Source organism: Photinus pyralis, unplaced genomic scaffold (genome assembly GCF_008802855.1).
Source record: "Photinus pyralis isolate 1611_PpyrPB1 unplaced genomic scaffold, Ppyr1.3 Ppyr1.4_LG5, whole genome shotgun sequence".
NCBI lineage: Eukaryota > Metazoa > Arthropoda > Insecta > Coleoptera > Lampyridae > Photinus > Photinus pyralis.
The window spans coordinates 33,459,136-33,483,602 of NW_022170596.1; the positions used below are offsets into that span (position 1 = coordinate 33,459,136).

Below are 24,467 nucleotides of genomic sequence, written 5' to 3' on the forward strand. Positions count from 1 at the left end.
GAATTATATAAGGTACGAATTTCTGTGTCGGAACACAGTTTTATCAAGCCTTTTGTTGGGGTTCATGCAACCGCCAACATTTTTTTTACATACTTACCGTTTTATGAAGGTTCTCAACTCAATGTCACTTTTAAATCGGAAAACAGAACTTCTTCTATCGGGAAATAAGGGCGAAAGGGGCCTTCTGTCAATAAGATTTCCGTTATACCGCAAATGTTCCTTTCCATTTATGTATTACGCGGATATTTTTATGCACGAACTGTAGCGAAGGGTGAATTCTCGACGAGTGCCTCGAATTGACTTTTCGTAAGCATAACTTATTGCACAACCCCTAATAAAATAACTTAACTGCCGAATTGACAAATTCTATTTTATAATGTTGCAGAGAAAAATCGCTCTACCGTAGTTCCGCAAAGAGGCTTACGTGTATTTAAGACCAAGTTTTATGCTTTATTAGGGCACCTCCTTGAAATTTGCATTTTTTTATACTACGTGCTAATGTGCGCCCTTTTACCTTAATATTTGAGGTACTCGTTTGTCACACATGAATGTTTTCAGCTTCAGACGTGCTGAACTAAAGCGTATAAGAAGGATTTAGCTGCTTCATAACGACCACAGTCCTTTTACCTTGCTGTATTGATGACGAATGTCTATATGAAATAAAGACACTGATTTTGTGAGACGCTTTAGGTGCTGTAGTCATAAAAGTTCTGGCTACCGAGTACTTGAAGTTGTGAAGTTTACGAATTGCCCCCTCAAATGACCGCAAAACCGCCAAAATACCCTTTTGGAGAAAAAAATTGCATTATAGATACAGGGGAATCAGAAGAATTCAAACCATCTACCTTACATAATAAGTGCATATCTCGGTGCATATATGCGCTGGATTTCCTATAGTCCATTAAACACAAATATGAAGTTCTTATGAAATTTCACTTTTGCTAACAAGACTTTGGTATTTAGGGGTGACGTCCTTAGGTACAGTTTTTGGTATTCTGCAGTGCCGATGGGCTCATTTTCATGGCGTTGTAGATCATTTTCCTTCAAATCACACCATAATTTGTTCATTAAAATGAGCTAGCGGATTGGTAATTTTTGACTACTAGTCACCATTTATTTTTTGTCAGCAAGACTCAGGTTTTTTAACCCTTCACGTTATGTAAGGCTTATCAACAATCGCAAGTCCACAGCTTTCAAATCTTCGTCTCAAGCTGTTCTTAAATTCCATTTTAAGTGTCCAGAAATTCTCAAATTGCTTCCAGGATGTTAAATTCCTTTTAATCCAAGTCCAGATTTCTTTGAACATCTATTCTACTCTATTCTATATTAATTAAAAAACGCCTACAAAGTGGCGTCTTATTAAAGTAGACGGCCATCCTTAATAGTTAATTCATTTGCTTAATTCCCACCTTACAAATCAAACAAAAACTAAGGTACTAAATAATTCCCAATTACGACCAACATATCTCAGGTTGCAGTTTCCCTAAAATGACCTCATGCCGAATTCACAGTTGTAATCAAATATCCTTAATTAAGATGACTGAGTATGATTCAAATCTCCGACATCTCGTCTCCAGACATCCAGACATTCGCTTATTTATTCTTACAATTCCACTACCAACTTCTAACTTGACCACAAAAATTAAAAAAACAAAACTAAATTTGGACGTACCGTTACAAAGTCTAAATGATGTAATTAATTCAAAAAGTGAATGAATTAGTATTTCAGTAACAAAGTGTTTGTGTCTAACACACTCTCCTTCTATACTGCCATCACATCCATCAGTCCTTGGAATAAGCTCACCTTATACCTTCTTTATTGTAATATTACATACGCCCCCCAATACTTTTCTGATCCTGTGTTTCCTAGGCGGGATTATTGCGACCGGGAAGTGAACGCACACCCTTTTTACGTCTATTAATGTAATTGAAAGAATGGCTAGTTCTGTAATTTGATTGTGACCTAATTTTGGTGGAAATATGTAACTTATTTGGAATTTAATTTTGGTTCAAAATAGATTTTGAATATTTATAAAATGAAACAATTATTCATAATCAACAGTAGATTTAATTATAATAAAAAGTTCTACTAGTAACCATATTGTATAAAAACAATTGGTTAAAAAAAATAACACCAACGCATCGTTTCAAAAATGAGTTGAAACTTTATTTAACACGATTAACCCTATATAACTCACATTTCGTATAAATTATTGTTAAAATTACCAATCTTTATTTTACAAAATGTGGCAATTATGGCAATAAATTATTATTAATAATAATATTAATTAAAAAAGTGCATCTGCACGCGTTTGTATGCCTTCATGTCAATGCAGATCTCATTTGAGAAAGTAAGCATTGACACAAGAGTTGTGCACAATTTATACTTGTTTTTATTGTGCCCTGTACATCACCTCAAAACTTTATATGGAATTTCGTTTATGTTGTTTTGTGAAATCATTATCAAACATGTACGATAGATTTCATTCGCGAACACTAAAACTTTTCGATGAAGCCAATGTAAAAATATCAGCCAAATAATGCAGCAGCAGAGACATATGTTAATTGCTGAAAGAACACCTATAATAAGAATTGTTTTAATTCAAAATTAAATAATTGTGTACAGGTCTCTACTGGAGGGTAAGTATAATTATCCAAACAATGTTACTACTAAAGCAACCGCCAACATTAAAAGGAAAAGTGAAACAATAACGTACTTTATTAATAGAGTGATGTCATACCATTCTATTACACTCCACAGCAATTTGCGACATTTATTAATCTATTGCAATTGAAACTAGTTGTACCTTTCTATTTCATCCTGATGCACGTGCAACGGGCAACGTACGTAAAACAAATATCGTTTAAGTTTTAAAATTCTGAATGAATATTCGTAAAAGGCCGCAAAAATGGCACGCGACATACGCAAGTGTGCTTTTTAGCAATCGCAATGAATTACGAGTTCAGCCACCTAAAGTTTGTGCAAAGTGGAGTACAGTGTAGCTACCTACTTACAAGCTCCGCTACTATATTTTATTATGAAATAGCGTGTGTTCCATTCCGATACGTTACATGATAAGAAATGTGATGAAAATATATTACAATTAACGATTGGGTAAAAAGTTTTAAATTTACAAAATTGTATTTGTATTAACAACTGTGTTTGTTTCAGAAGGCAATGAGGGATATGGATTTCTGAAACTGACCCACAGCTACAATATGCGACCACATACATTAACGTGTTGACATTGCTACTGTAAGTTGATTGCTTTTACCCTTTTATTTATCTGCAATACCGGTAGATATTCAATTTCGGGACAACGAGCCTATAGCGTTGTCCATTAGGAAAACAATAAAAAAATTAAAAACGTATTACTTTTAAATTTCACTGCGATTTGCGTTTTGTTATTAGAACAGATATGGTTTTGAACGCAATAGAAGGAATTTAATATTTCCGTCGTTTATCTACTTTCAAAATTTCTTTGATCTAGGGCCTAGGCGAATAAATTATTACCTACCTTAATAAAATTCACCATAGCTATACTTGATGTACATCATAAAAGCGTTACCTATTCTTGAGAAAACTAACGAAAACTAATTTCTTGAACACTTTGAATCCTTCTAGCCCCCAAATCAAGCCACAAAATTCTTGTTCTGACTGTTTTGACTAACATTTTATAGGCGAGGCTATTGAAAAGTAGGTATAGCTGCTCTAGTTACTAATACCACGAAAATGGGAAAACTACATTTGGACTTCTCTGGATTAACGGATAGATAATTACGAAGTAATTGTCGTTGCTCTATATTATGAATGGGGGTCATACAAGTTTTCTTTAAGGTCACACCGCTCTTCAGGTTACTACTATATGCGTTGCAAATGTTAAGAAAATCTGTATTATTGCGTTCTGAGGCCGATGTTCCAAGAAGAAAAGCTCCCAATAATCAAAGGTCCCAAGAATAATCAAAACAATCTGTGATGTAAACCGACACTACGACGCTTACTATAGTTTTAAGAAACAGTACCGCAAAGCAATTGCACCAGAAAAAAGCAACGCTTATGAGCTCTTTTTGAGTAAGTCCGATAACAAAAGCAGAGATTCCTGGAAATTAATTAATTTCGAACGGAATAAGCACAACTCCCAAAACAGGAAATCTAACTTCACTGCGGATAACTTTAACAATCATTTTGTAAACGTGGCCGAGGAAATAATTCGCCATTTAGGTAAAACAAACTTAATCGCTCCCCAACCATTACATTATCCATCAACTTTTACTGGTACTTTTTTGTTATACCCTGTATCAAAGTGCGAAGTCCTAGATGCTGTAAATTTATTAAGTGACTCATTCTGTACGGATTATTACGGAATTAACATTAAATTAATTAAAAATACAATACATATAATATACATTAAGTATTTGGTACATCTATTTAATCCTTGTATCTCAGAAGCCAATTTTCCTGAGGCGTTTAAAGTGTCAGTTGTCAAGCCCCTTTTTAAGAAGGGAGACCCAAACAACATAGACAATTATAGACCAATTGCTATAGTCCCAATGTTTTGTAAACTTTTTGAAATTGTTTTAAATAAAAGATTATATAACTATCTAGAGCGTAATAAATTATTAAATCGTGGTCAGTATGGGTTTCGAAAAAATCATTCCACAACAGAAGCTGTGGGCCAAATTATATCTCTAGTAGTAAAATCCTGGGAGAACGGGGAACATTCTTCATTAATACTCTGTGATTTGTCCAAAGCTTTTGACTGCGTTTCGTTTGATATTATGTTAGATAAGCTTCAATTATATGGGATTAGGGGACTAACGGGATCGTTAATGTCAACCTACCTTAATAATCGCAAGCAATGCGTTTTGATTGACGGTATATATTCTAAGTTAATTAATACTAAGCATGGAGTCCCTCAAGGGTCCATATTAGGGCCTTTACTGTTCATTATATACATTAATGACTTTTTCGAATATATACATCCTAATCACGCTGTTGCATATGACGATACTTCATTACTGATTTCGGACCAAAATATCGAAACTCTAGCCCTTAAAAGTCATAATTTAATACAATTAGGAATAACCTGGTTTAATAAGAACAATTTAAAATTAAATGAAGATAAAACTCACATAATTACCCTCTCCACAAACAATAAGGTTGCAACCGGCAGGTGTGTTAAAGTTTTAGGCATATATATTGATGAAAAACTCACTTGGAGCAATCACATTGACCAAATCATTATTTATTTTAAGGAATTTAAAACGATCACTTTGTATAGCCACCCTAAGATCGTGCTATTTTCTTTAGTTCATTCACATTTACAATATGGTGTAATTTTGTGGGGTAACTCTTCCAAAGCGAGCAAGGCGTTTTTATTGCAAAAAAAAATAATCCGTATAATCGTAAATGCTGACTATCGTGCTCACTGCCGACCTATTTTTAAAAAATTAAATATTATGCCTCTTCCATCTATTTTCATATATCACACCATATTGGAAATTCATAAAAACAAAAATAAATTTGAAACCAATGACTTCTCTCACAACTATTCTACACGAGGAGCAAAAAAAATAAAAACGCCCTATTATAAACTAAGTAGGTCTAAAAATAACAGTCTTAGGGTCGACTTATACAATATCGTTCCTGATTGTATCAAACCTTACAATTTTTATAAATTTAAAAGAGTCGTTAAGGCGCACTTATTAAGTCATTCTTTTTATAACGTTAGTGAATATTTACATACGCCTTGGAGATCTATTCAATAATTTTAATGATATTTATTTATTTCATTGTTTGTTTACTTGAATTTTTTGTACCTGTGTAGTAGTATTCTCTTTAGTCATTTTTACCTTTACTTGTTTATATTTTATCTCTGTTTTGTCTCTTTTTAACTAAAATTTTAAATTGTTTATAATCTATATTCTGTTTTAGCTACATGGTCTGTCTAGCTTTTATTTATTTGAAATTTTAAACTGTTTTTATTATTCCTTTTATATATATATATATATATATGCATTGTACTAATTTAATATTTACCATATTTTCTGACGTGTCAAAACCTATTTTTGGTATACGGACAAATAAAGATTGATTGATTGATTGATTGATTGAATAAAAAATCAAAACTTCATTTTTGAAACTTCAAGAGCATGAAAATCCAAGGCTTCGACTTAAACCGTAGGCTCCAAAGTCCAAGCTATGCAAACATCAAGATTAAAGCTACAAGGTTCCAGAATCACGCTCCAGAATCCAAAGTTTAGGATCAAAGCTTAGGTGTCAATGTTCAAATTTCAACATTTAACTCTTGCCATTCAAGCTACAAGTTTAAGTTTTAAAGAATTTAAGAACGAAGATTCAAAATTTAAATTTTAACATATCAAGCTTCAAAATCAAACTGTAAGATCTGAGCATCAAAGATCTATATACAAGGAATTATTTTAACACCAAACCTATCAAGTCTCGTGCATCCAGTTCCACTATTTGTACCTCACTGAAATATATTATATATGCTTCAAAATTTGTGTTTGAAGTTCACGTGTGAATATTTAAGCTTTTACGTTTAAATCTCACAGAGTTAAAATTTCAAACTTTAAGGTTAAAGCTTCAGAACTGCAAGTAGTTTTACTCTTAACCAGTCCCTAGAAAGACTTTATTGCTTATGGTAATAATTACAGTCAAGTTCAAGTGAGGATATTTTCATCTTCTTGTTGGTGTAGGTAACTGTCTTTGAGCGACACTATCGGTTCTCATGCTGCAACGTTCAGCGATAGCACCAGACGTGCCCTGATGTTCCTCACTTTTATTCACCATCTGTATGTAGTATATAGGCCGACTAGGTACACGTGAAGGCGTCACTCTTCAAAATATTCGCATAAGAAAATATCTACCTACACGTCATGTATAAATGTGAGTGTACCTAATATGCATTATGAGGAGTACTTGCTGTAAATAGTACCAACCCACTGGCAACTGGCAACAAGCCAAACCAGGGACGCCTACCGCTGATCATGCTGGCACCAGATCACATGACATTGAAAAGTTGGTAAGGCATAGGACACCCCAAATGAGCATGCCGATCAACGCCGCGTTAAATCGCTTTAAATCTTCCATGGGCCGCCTTTTCGGTATCGACCGCCTTAAACATCCGAGAGAATTGTGAAGCATGGATAAAATGCTGCTAATCTGTAAATAAATTACACATGAATTATGATTGTGGCAAATTTCGGGCTTCTTTCGCACATTTTTTTTTGTTGAAATCGCGAAAATTTCCTTCGAAAGGTCGGGTTTTTATCAATTCTTTTACCGGGTATGTTTACTAGAGACTTAAGAAAAGAAACTCATTTATCATTTACTTCCTCAAAAAAACCGTAATAATAATTATTGTACAATATGAATTAAATATACCGATAAATAACCAAAAAAAGCTGAGATTTTTACACATAATATTTCAAAACAGGATAATGAAAACAGATATTTTAAACAAAGTTAGGAAGATTGTAGTATCCTTAAATTTAAATTTGAACCAATCATTTTAACCTAAAATCTTGAAAAATTGAACTTTGCAAACCATGAGTGGTTAAATTTCAATCTAAAAGCCAAAAATGTTATATTTCAAAGAATTCTGATTCTGAAGATCTTGAAAAAAATTCAAACTTCAAAATGGAGACGTCAGACGAAACAGAAAATGTAATAATCCTGCGATTCTGAAAGAAAAGTAAGGCGCGTTTTATGTACAACAGATAAAAACAAACATTATATAAAAAAATTGAGAGTATATAATTTTAAGTAAAAAAATTAAAAATGAAGGTCATAATTATAATAAACTATCTAAAGATGACAAAATGAATGTCACACATGTTCGATATTCTATTGAATATGAGAAGCAGTCAATATATTTGTATTAAGTTTAGAGCAGTAAAGTTTGGTTGACAAACGTAAAGCATAAAATGGTACCTATAATAGTATATTGAAAGACAAGTGTTACAATGCGACCTATTGTAATACGACTATCTTGTGGCACGAGTGGCGACGCGAAGCGTAGCCACGAGTGTCCGCAAGATAGGAGTATTACAATAAAGCATTGTAACACGCGTTTTTCATACTATTTTTTCTATTTCGGTGCTTCAATTTAATTAAAAAAATCATTATCAGAAACTATAGGGAACACTAGAACTAACATGTTTTATGTTGGGAACACTTTTTATGCCGTTAAGTTTTAGGTTGGCAGCGTAGTAAGACTGACATTTTGAAGTTCAAACATGGAAGTACCCAACGAAGTACCTACTTGTACTAACTAGTAACTGCCAACTTAAGAGATGAGTTACCAAAAAAAAACGACTATAATCACTGTCTTTGTGCAACTGTTTTCGGCCGAAAACAGTTGTACAAAATCGTCATTGTGACACCGAAATAGAAAAATTTATTAAACGTTCTGTCTTGTTATGAAAGTGGTTATACAGAAAAGTGACTTAATTCTTCTTTCTTCCGGTGAATTTAAGTTGAATCTGGCAAGAAATTGCAAATCTTTGAACCCTATTTCAACATTGCTTTTAGGTAGGCTTGGCCTTCACTTTTGCAGTCCCCTATGACTGTAAACTGTAACTTGCAAATAATCGTTTTTAATTAAAAGCCAAAACTGTAAAACACGAAAACTGCCCGAGAAATAATTTCAAGCGAGAGTCAAACATTAAAATCTTCATGAACTTAGGAACTATGGCAGATTTAAATGTGGAACTGTCAAGAATCCTGTGAACATAGTTTAATTTTAATTTAGTTTTATTTCACTTATATAGATGGAATCTGCATTTATTTGGGAAATGTTTTGTATTCACTACCTTCAATTTTTGAAATAAATTCAAAAAATTCATTGTTGTCAAATCCGGTGCGTGGGAGGTGCAGCTTTTTGGCATCAGTAGCTCTCACCGATATCCGCTGTTCAGTAGAAAATCTAAAATCTATCTATCCTTTCAACCCTATAAAATATAGTGATTACCTATTAGAAAAAGGTGGGTGATTTTTCAATTAATTCATATAAGGAAATTTCATTTTGCAGCAATCCACATCTTTAATTTATAATTTGTTATCTTGAAAGCCACAAATTTTTAATTTGCGCAAATAAATAAATATTTAAAGCTGCGATTCTGAAACGACATATTCCGACTTAAAATTTGAAAGGGGTTGAAGGGCGAACAAATTTCACTGTAAACCTGAAACCCGTAATTTCAAAATATGGGTGATGAAGGATCTACAAAATATTATTTAATGGAGAGTTAGTTATGATATCAAATTACGATTGAAGTGAGGATATTTTCAATACATATGCTTGAAGTCCAGGATTGAAGACTAAAAACTCAACTCTTTGTAAATCGGAATCGGTTTCATCGGTAAATAAAATTATTATTATGCAAGCAAAAATTCCCCCACCTTTCAATCAGTAGGTACTAGAGCTATCGAAAATAGGCCGAATCATCAGCGTTTGATAAAATTTTTAATCAAATTTAATATCTTGTTATGATTGCTTTATCTGCGTATGTGTCTTAACCTTTTCTAAATATACACCTCCCATTTTTGCAACACGAAGGGGACCTAAAGGAAGTCTTGTGCCAAAAGTGATGGTTTCGTGTGTACTCCAGCCGTATAGGATTAAACTATAAGATATAGTCTCGGGGCCCAAAAAGTGTGTGGGGAAGGGGGGGGCTAGGTGCCTTTATGCGTATTTTTAATTTCACGGATAAAGTGATCAAGGTATAGTTTACTCCAAACACTGGTGGATTGAATGTCAGTTCAGAAGAAAGGAAAAAACATTGTGTCTAATGAGACCTGTGATTAACTATTAAATAAAGAAGTGTTGCCTGAATTGAATGGTAAACTGTTGTAATTAGTGATAAAGAGAAATTTAATTTAATATGGCAAAAGGCAACCTGACATTTTTCAATATTTGTTTCTTGTAATCTTGATGAAAATCATAGCTAGTTAATCATGACGTCTACTATAATCTTCTGCTCTTCTTTTTCAGATAAAGTTGATAGTTTCGGAGATAATCACTTTTCTTTGCAACGTTGAGATAGGTTCTATGATTCACATAATAGAATTAAGTTAATTTCAATTATGAAGAGCCAAAGCTTACCACTAAGTGTGTAACACGCAAAGAATGATGTAGTACGTCATTGCATTGTAGCATCTCATCGTACGTACAACAATTGACTTCGCAGAGTGTACGCGCTATTGTGTAACAAAAGGACCCGAAATTCTCATTGTAAGTGCATTAATATTGTACTAATTAATCCAACACATGTTTGTTAGCGCTGACGAATGATGAACTAATAATAATCCAACAATAGCATTATCATGAAAAATATATTTGTATGACCGTCTACTAATATCCTGTATTTGGTATATTATGCTGAACGATATCCCCGAAAAATAACGAGGTACTGTGTTCAATGGTGATAATCTTATTTTAGTAGGATTTTGAGCCCGCAACTCGCAAGAATTCCGTTATTATTATAGTGTAAAATGTAAATATGTGAACCTCTGTTATACACAGTTAATTTTCACGCTAATATAAGCGCCTTCACTTAATAACAACTCCTTATTTAATTTTCAAACCACCGTACATTTAGTGCTAAATCAAACTACACAGAAAAATTGTTACTATAAAAAGATTTAGACGGAGAAGGAACGGTGTTGGAGTTTTGATCCAATCCATCAAATTCCTATAATGGATTTTAAGCATCTCAAACGCATACTTCATCTGTAACATGAAGAAATACATTTTAGGTATTTCACTTTGAATTACATTACAAAATGGCATTTGTTTGTAGTATTGCATTTCGACTTTTAGTCCCAAAGTAATTACGACGTAATTAAATACATTTGGGAGATATTCAATTTCCTGAGGCAATTTACAAAGGATTCTTTCGTAAGAGGTGCGCATTTTTCGAACGGCCTTATGATGTACATCAATACTCGACTCATTTTTCATACCATTACATATGGCGATTCTCGCGTTAATAAATAATAATAAATGCATGCAACGCGTGTGCAGTTCCCACACTGATACTAATTGAAGGTTTTCTTTTAGCATAAAAAGAGATGTGGAAACCGTGGATCGCCTGGCTACTAGTAAGCTTGCTACTACCCTCGTGCTTTCCAACCCCACATCGTGGTCGACATCATTTTCCCGAACCAAATGCTGAACCACTTCAGATGGCAAGAGATCCGTTCGATCCTCATCGAGACTCGGAAGAATTTCGCAGGGACGCTCCAGACGATCGACGCGATTTTTCTCGAAGAGACTCTACTGATGAGGACCCTTTGGTAGTTCACACGAAGAAGGGCAAAGTACGCGGTATCACTGTAACGGCGGCTACGGGTAAGCAAGTGGACGCATGGTTGGGTATCCCGTACGCGCAAAAGCCGGTGGGTAACTTGCGCTTTCGACATCCTAGACCTATAGAAAAATGGGATCACATATTAAATACAACGGTGCAACCAAATTCTTGTGTACAAATTATAGACACTGTATTCGGTGATTTTGCAGGAGCCACTATGTGGAATCCTAATACTCCCTTAAGCGAGGACTGCCTGTATATTAATATTGTAGTACCTAAACCGCGACCTACGAACGCGGCGGTGTTATTATGGATTTTTGGTGGTGGATTTTATTCGGGCACTAATACTTTAGATGTGTACGATCATAATATTATAGTTTCGGAAGAGAACATTATTCTAGTTTCAATGCAATATCGAGTGGCCTCACTCGGATTTTTATATTTCGGTACGTCGGACGTGCCGGGAAATACGGGCCTTTTCGATCAGCTAATGGCGATACAGTGGATTCACGATAATATTGCAGCGTTCGGCGGAAATCCGAATAACATTACACTTTTCGGCGAATCCGCCGGAGCCGTTTCCGTTTCGTTACACTTATTGAGTCCGTTATCGCGAAATCTTTTTTCGCAAGCGATAATGGAATCGGGAAGCGCGACGGCGCCTTGGGCCATTATCTCTAGAGAAGAAAGTTTATTGCGCGGTCTTAGATTAGCCGAAGCAGTGCAGTGTCCGCACGAAAGAGACGATCTTACAGCTGTGATTGATTGTTTACGAAGAAAAGATCCCAAGGAGTTGGTTAATAACGAATGGGGTACGCTCGGTATTTGCGAATTTCCCTTTGTACCCGTGATAGATGGCGCGTTTCTGGACGAATACCCATCGCGCGCTCTTGCCAATAAAAATTTTAAAAAGACTAACATCCTCATGGGTTCCAACACCGAAGAGGGATATTATTTTATTATTTATTACCTCACGCAACTGTTCCGAAACGAGGAGAACGTCTACGTTAACAGGCAAGAGTTCTTACAGTCGGTAACCGAATTAAATCCTTACATGAATGCAGTTGCACGCCAAGCTATTGTCTTCGAGTACACAGATTGGTTAAATCCAGATGATCCTGTCAGTAATAGGGACGCATTAGATAAAATGGTGGGCGATTACCATTTTACGTGCAACGTCAACGAATTTGCAAATCGCTACGCCGAAACCGGAAATAACGTTTACATGTATTACTACAAACACCGAACAATAGCGAACCCTTGGCCATCGTGGACTGGAGTAATGCATGCCGACGAGATCAATTACGTATTTGGAGAACCACTAAATCCGACCAAGAGCTATACACCGCAAGAAGTCGATTTGAGTAAACGAATCATGAGGTACTGGGCAAATTTCGCGAAAACGGGTAATCCTAGTTTATCTCCAAGCGGAGCGTGGACTCCAACCTTCTGGCCGTTGCATACTGCATATGGAAGAGAATATTTAACGTTAGACATAAACTCTACTGCAACTGGTCGTGGACCGAGACTTAAGCAGTGTGCCTTTTGGAAGAAATATCTACCTCAACTAACGCAAATGACAGGTATGGTACTTCCACTTTTGTTATAATTGATTAAATACAGCTTTTATAACGCTTTGGAAAGGGTGTTTTTAACTGTTAGTCACTTTATCAGCGAAGGAACACGTTACTATTGGCTGTATCGACTGTAAAGTCGTTAGAGTGTGTTTAGAATTATTAATTCTATCGCATGACTTCCTGCCAAAGCTGATATTCCTCTGTCTCCCATCTTGAAGCCAACTATTGTGCTCTGCATCAATTTAGTAAATATCTGTTGTAAACATTTTTTGTTCATGTCGATCAGCAGACATGTCGGGCCAACAAGTCGCCGAGACTTGTCCTTACGAAAACCGACCTTTACAAATACTGCCATAAGCAAATAATGTCAAATAATATACTAATTGCAAATGAATGCGATTTGATCTAGGATGAGAAATTTTAATTACTTCCTGATTCTTCTAAGAAAAAGCTGACGTAAAAACTCTATACGGGTCGCATTTAGGCAATAGCTGCCAAATTTCTCGCTTTGGTCATTGCACATCGCTAGCACAGTTCGCCCATCCATTGCTAACTGATAGTACGTTTTGCCCATCTTTTTTAAGCATTAAAATACATCATTATTTTACTCTATCCCCATTTGTAAAATTAATCGCTATTTTATCATTGTTCATTGATATAGTTCATTTCTACCTCTTTTTGATATCCAGTTGCATAGAAAAAGCGTGAACAGACAAAATCTGATCTTGAGACCCGCGACATTGAGTCGAAATGCACACGATATTAGGAATTGTGCTAGGTAAAGGTACAACGTATTAGTAATAGAGTGCAATTACTTAGACTGTTATGTTTGTTATTTAAAGATAGAATATATTAAAGATTGGAATTGGATTGAAATTGATTTATATCCATATTTTCTCCTATGTGGTATTCGTTAATTATTAAATTAGTCTTCACCACAATATAATTTATTAAATGAATTTATAATTTAATTTAATAAATTATATTGTGGTGAAGATTGGGAGTATCAGTTAATTTTATAATTGAAATTGCTTTTAAAACATTTTCACACGATACTAAAATGTTATGGGATATAAATAAAAATTAAATAATTGTTGCTTAAATTTTTACAAAAAGTTAGTTGTACTTAAATATTTAAACCATCAATTTATCGGAAAAAATAAACTACACCAATATAGACAACGAGCGACTTCCTGAACACTGTTCTGAATCGCAATTCGATTTGCTTATATAGGAAACTCGAGTGTTACCGAATCTTCTAGAATGTTCTCGAACAAACACGTCACATTTCTCGGAAAGATTGAAAGATATCCGCCTTTGTTGTTTATGGTCGATGACTAATCTTTCATGGTAGGTACCTCGATGTCTAGATACAACTCATTAACTTAAAATGCAATGTCAATTGTCTATTTTGTGGCAGGGTTGGACAAAATCGTCATTATTATTTTCGATTAACATCTGTTTTCGGCAAATTTAATTGTTCTAACATCAAAGCAACACTCATTCGGCGGTCTTTGTTCAGCAAATCTCGCGCACGAGTGTGTGGCATTATCGTCCACTCGCGATGTTGATGGACGCCCATCGACCATTCCCGGCCTTCCTTGAAGGACTTGTGCCACTTTTTGACCAGCGAGTACGACAGCAATCATCCTTGAAGGTCTGAGTGAGTAAACCAAACGTTTCCTTCGCCTTATTTTGGAGTTAGACGCAAAATTTTATCGCATAGCGTTCCTTCGAAGTTCTCTCTATCCTAACTACTACGAGGCTATGTGCGGATGTGCACTAAAAATGACGTCCCATCGCCCCGAATAATAATAATAATAATAATATTTATTCGTCATGCTATACCATCTGGTTTACGACACGTCCAGTTCTACATACAAACATAATATAAAATACACAATAAAATTACCGATGGACCAAACAATATAATATGTGACTAACTAAACGTAAAACATCTAACATCTAGGAACAAACAGTCATCTTAGTCTTTAAATATTCGCGCACGGAGTAGAAACAATGTTCAAGCATGTGCTTCTTAACATTCTTTTTAAAATTAATGTAGTTAAGCGCTTTTGTAGATTCGGGAAGAATATTGTAAAACTCTACACGTAGACTATTTTTTTTTGATATCGAAAGATCGTAGGAAATTGAACCAGGCGTCGATGGACGACGTCGCGTAGCTGAAAAGCTTGGAGTTTCCCTCGGCACTTCCCCCCGGTCGCGCATGTGTGCGCTGTACATACATCAGTCGCGAGGGGGAAAATGGCAAACCCAGTACGGATGCAAAATTTTTGTTTAATAGTTCTATGGATCTATGTACTACCCCAGACAAAATTTATCTGTGTAGTGGTAGTATGTATAGACCTCGGTGTTTTCATTTAAAAAGCTTTTTTAAAACTGCAAAATTTAAAATGAATTCCGGATATGTTGAATACCATTATTTATCATTTGTGGTGGTATTTGGTGGATTTTGAATTATTGTACTGTGCGTACCCAGGCCAACCCTGAGATACTGCGCAACTAAAGATTTACAATCGAAACTTTCCCTCCAAAACTAACTAAACTCCATGGCACAAGATCGCCTAGAGGCCTAGACAAAAACCTGAATGACAATAAACTGCTAGGACCACTTTCTAGGTTGTGTTTTAAAAAGTCGCTACGAGATATGTGTTGTTTTTCGGAGCGAGCATAAAGTAACGTATACAAGTCAGGCTACGAGATATGTGTTGTTTTTCGGAGCGAGCATAAAGTAACGTATACAAGTAAAACACAAGACAGGCTTCACCGCTTCATTAACAGAAATTTAATCAGAATAAATTTTAGGTAGTTCACCGATTAAAAATATAGAACTAGGTTAGGGGGAAAAAAGAACTCATCAAGAAAAAAACCAGGCAACGAACTAATAATATACTGTATAGCAAATGAATTGTTGGTAATGCAATAAATGCATATTAGAACAATGTAAATTTATGAAATGTCGAATATAGACTCCACTGAAATTCCTAAAAAAACTCATTATTTGACACACATGATGTAATAGTTATTTACGTTATAAGGCCGGGAAGTAGCTTATTAAAGTATGAGTTTAGATGTTTACGAACGATGCGACGAAGGAGCCGAGTTCGGAATTTCTAAACGAGTGCTTTAATAATCACTTCACGGCCGTGTATCGTACAAAATTTTATTTCATACTGTCTCAATTTTGAGATTTCTTTTGATTCTTTTAGATAACACATACCATCTTTAGTCGCATCACCTTTGAATCCGGTACCGTTGCATAGTTACGCACGAATTGTTTTGCCTTGTTCATTTATTTGAAAAAAAATTAACGCGGCATGTTCTTCTGGTGGTGAATTTGTAAGTGTGATTTGTTCAAAAAGTGAAGAAGCTGTAGAAAATCTCCTCCCCAGAAATCAGTATCAGTTATATAGTTTGTGCTTGGCGAAAAAAGGTACAGGCTAACAAGTCTTCTTTAAACTAATAGAATACCTTCTAGGCCAAAAAGTTCTCTAGTTCTACATTGTGGTCCAAATATTCAATGTGCAAAACCATGATAAATGAAAACGCGAACATTTCCAAATATGTCAAGTTGACAGCGCCTACAAAGATTACCGTTTAGTAAAGGTTAGATGACACCTAATTGTACAACCCTTTAATTTCGGATTCATCGGGATTCAGGACACAAAAACTCACGGTAGACGTAGACGTATTTACAGTCATTAATAAGTGCGATGGAGTGAATTTTTTGAAATTGTACAGAAATTAGTGCAATTTTCGCCCCGAGAATATGGTTGAGAAGGTGGCAAGAGGTTTCCACCACCACAGTCCGCAGCGATGAGGGTGTGTCTACTATTAAAGTTAGTGAGAATTCTAATTGTATAATTAATAGTCTTAAGCTCTCGAATGATAATGTAAATAGCTATCGTCTTAAACAAATTTGACGTTTCTTCTTGTCAGAAAATTATCAGTTGCTACGCAACACTTTCCGGTCTTGTGATGTAATAGATCACTTTCCGGACTCAAATGAATGATGTAATGTACTGTATAGCGGACAGTATGAAATAAAAATACATTAAACATTATCATAAATGCACGTAGTTTGGATATTGGGTGGCCAGTACAGTATCCCGCACATCACAAAGAAAAGTATCTTTAGTTGCTATTGCTTCAACAAGAACCACACACACATTAATTAAAATGTCATAACATGTCAGCCTTGTACTAAAAACCTTAGGAGTTGGTCTCTCTTCAGAAAGTATAAAATAAAGGGCACAACCAGAATACGCCGTACGATAGCAGGTCTCTGCATGGCATTCCCTCATCTCTAGAGCCACGTCAATCCAGCAGCAGAGTTATAAAAACCGACCTCAAGCTTTTAACATTATTATGACAACTCGATAAAAGACAAATCATGGCACAACATAAAAATTATGACAATACAGTAACGATCAACATACTTGTACATACTCATAAACAAAATATATAGCATCGGTAGGCTTCGAGAGGTGACGCAATAGTAAAAGATTGACACGAAAACCAATATTCGGTCACTACGTCAAGGGCCAACTAAACCAATCGATTAACAATAATCAGCACGGTGGCCCGTGGACATCTTTGGTGTATATCAGGCGCAGTATGCACTTTTTATGTTTAACCTGCTACGTCAAATCGAGATTTGATGAATCAAATATAGCACATATTCGAAACAAGTCACCCTGCTAAAAATGAATATTCAGTATTAATTACCAGTTTTAAATAAACAGATCAAGGAAAAATACGTTCATTAACATTACAACAAAACAAAAGAACATTTCGTGGCGTGCAATGTCATGTGAAATCATTCAATTTTGACCTAACGCAGCTCCCCTCCAGGTGAAACACCCTGTAAAAAAACAGCAACATAAAGAACTTGTAAAAAAATGAAATGCTGCAAGAAATTCAATTATAAATTAACAATTACAAACTGTAGCAAAATCTAGTAACGTACAGATATCAAATTAATTATACCGCTTAATTCTGCACACTCGGTTTGAATATTCTCCAGAAGTGAACATACTGTATAAATAAAATAATATAATAAATAAAAACACTTAAATCTACAAATGAACGCGAGTTTTTCTACGAACGAATTTTTATTAAGGGTTGGTACGTAAAACCAGTTGTTTCGAACAAGGGCCACTCGGCGATAACAGTAAATTGGGAAACAAACTTAATTACGTAGAAAAAGTACACTGGAAGTACCTCTGCGTAATTGATTATGAGTATGATCAGCATAATTATAAAACTGAAAACAATGGGTGTAATTAGTATAAATGATAATACCCTAGTTACCCTAGTATGCATTTTACCTACAATACCACCATACCAATCCATTGTTATTTTGAAATTACATAATTTTGAAACGTACATACAACAATCTTTAATTTCGGGGGTTGTAACTTTTTTAGTATTTTCAATGCTCTAGTTTGTTTAATCGATGTTTCGATTTTTTGACATTTCTAATTAATAAATTTTAGCGTGGTATTGTAATTAATTCATAATAACAATAGATGTGTGCTGCAGGAAATCGAAACCTGTCTGTAATATATCGTCTCTATGTAACATAATTAATTCAGATGAAGCAAACTTCCACATTATTTGCGGATTATGAATGTTTATCCCATTTCGTAGAAATCAATATAGGTACCTACATTAGTGCAAGGTATCCCGCTTAATAAAACTGGATGTTTTGTTGGAGTTTAATTAATAGGGAGCGAAAGGGAAATACCTTTCATATAACGCATACCTAAAACATTAATTACGTAAAATGGGGCCTGTGTTGTATGTGGCCATACAAATGTTTTAAGTTAATTTACGCGAGGAACCGAAAAAACTTGCAACGTTGGGGTCATCAAATGAATAATATTCTGGACACATCTTATAAAAGCACTATTTTATATTCCCGAAGGGACCACGTAGGTCGTTCGCCAGTTCTCCGCAGTCATTGTATTAGTGGTCACAAATGTGGCCACTTAAATATACATAAAGCCCACAAAATACATTCCCGATTCACATAAAATAATAAACTGTGTGCTTTCACGGCAACAAAAGAAACGGTATTTATCACAATGGTAGGTTATCGCATTATTGTTCCTCCCTCGTTACGAAACTGTGTTTTCCAGTCAACTTAGTGTATGTGTCAACTCAGTAATAGCTGCAACTACTGTATTATTATTATTAAAATGAACGGTGGCACGGGCACGAACAAAACGAATAGCTGTCTATCAAATCCATCGATTGAATTTTTTTCGTAAATCCGAAACGAGTACTTACTGACGGAAATAAGTTTAAGAGAGAATTGGAAAAAAACTCAAAAATACACATGCTTGCATGTAATTGCGGAATATTCTTCCATTCCGCTGGTGCTCTCTATTATTTTTCCCTTCTCAAGATTTACTCTGCTTTTGAATAAAAGAGTGTTTGGTTATCGTTACCAGTGCAAACTTGAAGCCTTAACATTTACGGTACATCGATTTACAATATTACGTTCTCCGACAAAGTTGTATACTTACTATGTTTATACTGCAATTACTGTTAGTGCCCTTAGTTTTATGAATGTAGTAAGCATTTCCGCCTACTTTGTAGAAATCACATAAATAATAATGGTAAATTACGCATGAATTCCAAATTTGTTTGAAATTGTTCTCATTCGGAGAATGTGAAACATTTAATGAGTTAGTTCTCTCATGCCCAATTATGCTCAACTTTCCACATTTTGTGCGTAGATCAACGAGGATATAGAATTTTTAATACGGGGTTATATTTCAGATACATTCGATCGCCATCAGAAACCTTCTTCCCCAAGTGAAAAATTCCGTATCTGAGCACAAATTGGCATAAAATGAATATAATTCGGAGACAAGCGTTGGTTGCGAAAGGATATCTTTATTCTTAGTTTATTAAAAAAGTAAAGCTGAATTAAACTGCAACCCAAGGTTGTACAAATTGTCGAAGATTGCCACAATTAAACTCAATGCTAATGTACTACTAAATTATTACGCAAGATATGAAAAATAGGATTCACTAACACATTCACATGAAAATTAGACATAAGGAAAACTGAACAAATTACTTTCGCAGGAATCACTACTACTATGACACTACTTTAGGACCACCACCATGAAATACTTCAAACAGCCTAGATTTACAAAAAAAATTATTTCCGTTTATTTACACAAACAATTTTTAAATCACACACTCGAATTACCCAAATTACACAAGACTCGAAATGTACTGTGCTCGGAAACACACGCGACAAAATTTAAAAACCATTCCAAACGCTTTAAATCGAAAATTAAACCTTATCTTCCCTAATACTCCCTAAAGCTAAACTAAATCTAACGGAAACAAATTTAATGATAATCAAACAGCACAAACGACAAAAATACACTGTAATTAACTTACAAGTTTTTTTATCTAGACTGTTTACTTTAAACAAACATGTCCAAATTAAACCAAAATATATCCTAAAGATTAGAAAATTCTCTACAATAAAACACATGTACCTTATCATACTTAACATTTAAATATAAGCAATACCTTTGTAATGCAAATTAATTACAGCCGAAACCATCCGCTGACAATCATAAAATAATAACCAAAAACTTTAATAAAACAATCACATAATACACTTTAATTCCATGCTGATACTCATTGAAGAATGGCACACATTGTTTTCTGCGTGATTTCATTTGTAACATTCGTTGCTACCTATCGTATGCATTTCTATTTTCTGAGCCCAAATCCACTGTATATTAGGTGTTTCGATTTATACAAAGTAAGATGACATTAGAAGGTAATCGATTTTTTACTCTCAATTTAAATGGTTTTCTCTGCCGAGTATTATGGAAGACTTACTCACTTTTACTACCTCTTGTAAGAACTCTTCTTTAATTTTTACAACTGGCCTATTACAGGAATTATCAAAGTAAAAATACACATAATATAAAGTATATACATTTTTTTGGTACATTGTAAATTGATTTGTGTCTATACATAATACATTCTTATGTGTATTTCACACATTATGCGCAAAACTTGTTTTTGTATTACGGGGACTTTGTTGATATTAATTTGGATGGCACTACCCGAGGCCTACGATACTTACAGGCCGGAGCGCTCGAAAAAGTCACGTGACGTTAGGAGTCATATGAAATACATTACGGCTTATGGAAAATCCGTGCGCGGCTCCACTATTTATTTTTTTACTCCGGATCCGTTCAACATAGAGCCACGAAATTTCAATGAGAGCTTGTCAATAGTACACACAATCAAATTATGGTGTTCGTTAATTTCTAATAACACTAAAAATAATTAATTTTTAGGTTTAAAGTATTGAAGATAAAACGATGTTAGTAAATCCGCGTTTTTCTATCTTTACATCATCATATTTCTTTTTCTAGGAACTATATCATTATAATCCTTTCGGTGTCTTAAACTAGAATTATATGCGCCTCCAATTATGCGTATATGATGCCTAATCTGATATTAGTATAGTTTTAAAAGGCCTTACAAAATCGCGCATTTATTATCCGCGCAGAGAAAAATTCACCATGCGAGAAACTTTTTTGTTATTACTATAATTGTATCACATATATCGAATGAATTGTGGCCAAAGGACACAAAAATGTTCTTCAGAAGGAATTTTTAAGAAATGGTCTCTTGTTTCCTTTTTTTCAGCAGCTGAAGTAAATAGCGCGATTTCAAAAATAAGTGAACGCGCAAAGGAATTATTATGTTTCAAATAATTGTTAGTAATCCATTTTCAAATTGTGTTTGTGAGATTCAAATTTACATTAAACTATAAAATTAAAGATATTATCAGTCAAAAGTATGGAGTATATCTTATATCTTCGTTAATATGAATTTTGCAGTACATAAAGTATTTTAGTTATACCTTCTCGTGTTAAAGTGAAATGGGAAATTTGCCTTGTCCGCCTAAGAGGCCTGGTAAGTATCGTAGGCTTTCATCTTCATTCTATGAATAAATAAAAATAGCCTTTTGAATAAGGAAGTTTTAAAAAATTATCAAAGTCCTCGTTTGAGATCGAAGGGACTTCAGCGCATTTTTGTGTGGCAGATCAGTATTCTATTAGCCACTTTCGACTCAACCATCAATAACAGATCTTGTCGAAGGCTACTACATTCACTAACCGCTTCCCACTTTCCCCGTGCACCCGCAATTCGCTTTTAAAGATTTGACTCCACCATCAGGAAGATCGTGTCGGGGGCTACCACATTCCCTTTGACGGTACCCCTTTCCGACGTCCCGTTTACCCGCAATTCGTGTTTGAAGATTTGACTCCACCATCAGGAAGATCGTGTCGGGGGCTACCACATTCCCTTTGACGGTACCCCCTTCCGACGTTCGGTTCACCCGCAATTCGCGTTTGAAGATTTGACTCCACCATCAGGAAGATCGTGTCGGGGGCTACCACATTTCCTTTGACGGTACCCCCTTCCGACGTCCCGTTCACTCGCAATTCACTTCTATTGGCGACACGAGAAAGAGAGACAGCGATTCGAGATTCACGAAACGTTAAACCGCGTGAGTTCGCAACGGAAAGTAAAAGGCGCCTGACTACTTCTCGAAGACGCGCGCGCCGCCTCGCAAAAGGTCGTTAATTTCGCCCCTATGACAAAAAACAAAATTCCGCCACGCAGGAGTTGTGCGCGTTTACAACATCTTTCCGACGACACCAATTTCAAAAGAATCGGACCAAAACTGTAGTAGAAGATAGGAAAAAAACTGAAAAACCTTCACGTTAGTATACTACGCTCGAGGATGACGCCCAGATGTCGCCAACCCCACATCATGTAGCCATGTCCCTAAGGTTGACAAATTTCACGGCCTTGTAGATACACGTACACCCGTTGCCTTTCTACAAGAGTTCTTCTACGCGCCCACATTTGCAGCCAGCCAGCCAGCCAGCCAGCCAGCCAAAGTGAGATTAAAAGCTACTTTTTACAAATAAATTTGCAAAAATGCGCTAAAAATAGCATTTTCTATCCAACTTACAGCAGTTTTAGTAAAAAGTACAGCTTGTAAGGAATAGGCAGTGCCGTTTTTTTTTCGTTTTCAGAAGTAACTGTTGTGTCGTTTTCTAAATCTTAGAATATTTCAATACTTATATTTAACATCGCCTCATCTTCTGCTAAATTACACGACGAAACAAAATCTTTGATGCAAAATACTCCTCTTGAATCTCACAAACACAATTTGAAAATCGATTACTAACAATTATTTGAAACATAGTAATTCCTTTGCGCGTTCACTTATTCTGAAATCGCGCTATTTACTTCAGCTGCTGAAAAAAAGGAAACAAGAGACCATTTCTTAAAAATTCCTTCTGAAGAACATTTTTGTGTCCTTTGGCCACAATTCATTCGATATATGTGAGACAATTATAGTAATAACAAAAAAGTTTCTCGCATGGTGAATTTTTCTCTGCGCGGATAATAAATGCGCGATTTTGTAGGGCCTTTTAAAACTATACTAATATCAGATTAGGCATCATATACGCATTATTGGAGGCGCATATCATTCTAGTTTAAGACACCGAAAGGATTATAATGATATAGTTCCTAGAAAAAGAAATATGATGATGTAAAGACAGAAAAACGCGGATTTACTAACATCGTTTTACCTGCAATACTTTAAACCTAAAAATTTATTATTTTTAGTGTTATTAAAAATTAACGAACACCATAATTTGATTGTGTGTACTATTGACAAGCTCTCATTGAAATTTCGTGATTCTATGTTGAACGGATCAGGAGTAAAAAAATAAATAGTGGAGCCGCGCACGGATTTTCCATAAGCCGTAATGTATTTCATATGACTCCTAACGTCACGTGACTTTTTCGAGCGCTCCGGCCTGTAAGTATCGTAGGCCTCGCACTACCCCATAACAAGATACAAAACCCGAAACAGTAGCCTTGACGTTTAAAGTGACACTTTTTAAAACTCGTTGACGTTGTCAAATGCCTTACCTTTTACAACCAGATGTAACTTGCTTTCTTTTGCGGAACTCGATCGTTTCCGCAGAAATCTGCTTGTTACGAAATATAGTGCTTTTCCCAACTTAATATTTTTGAATTTTTGCAAAGGTGGCTAGTTTTTCGGGGAGAGCGTCATGTTATAGTGAGCTATGAAGTACTACCCCTAAAGGTTCGGCCAAAAATATTATGATCTTTTTATATTATTAAGGATCCTACAACTGCCCATCGATTATCCAATATTTACTTTAAAGCTTCGTGCGTTGTCCCTTCTCCTGTATTGTTGCAACGTTAATGTTGGTTTCGTCACAAAACTCGTTCAGGAATTTTTGTTGTACAAATCCACTGTCCCTTATCGTGATCCATGCAGGGAACTCGCCTCGCCACATGGGCCTTGCATCGTTAGGGGATAACGATTTGGTACAAAATATTTCGTTAGTGCGTCAAAAATGACCCCAAAACGGATACACTGTACCTCAAAAAGAGATAGACGTGGTGTTACTTTTTGCTGCA

The 24,467-nt window shown here is 35.2% G+C and overlaps 1 protein-coding gene across 5 annotated transcripts in view; it reads left to right on the top strand.

The window, feature by feature from the left end:
• LOC116171566 (acetylcholinesterase-like) overlaps window positions 1-24,467 on the top strand; it is an 81,020-nt gene that overhangs the window by 52,078 nt on the left and 4,475 nt on the right. For 2 of the 5 annotated variants that reach the window (XR_004145467.1, XM_031488479.1), the window contains exons 2-3: window positions 3,173-3,256; window positions 11,088-12,920. Coding sequence is in view for 4 of the 5 variants with exons in the window: in XM_031488479.1 (XP_031344339.1) it covers window positions 11,099-12,920 (1,822 nt within the window). In the remaining variant the exon portion in view is untranslated. Of the gene's footprint in view, window positions 1-2,831; window positions 3,116-3,172; window positions 3,257-11,087; window positions 12,921-24,467 lie in introns of those variants that run through there. The other 3 variants (XM_031488480.1, XM_031488481.1, XM_031488482.1) reach the window with 3 other exon arrangements.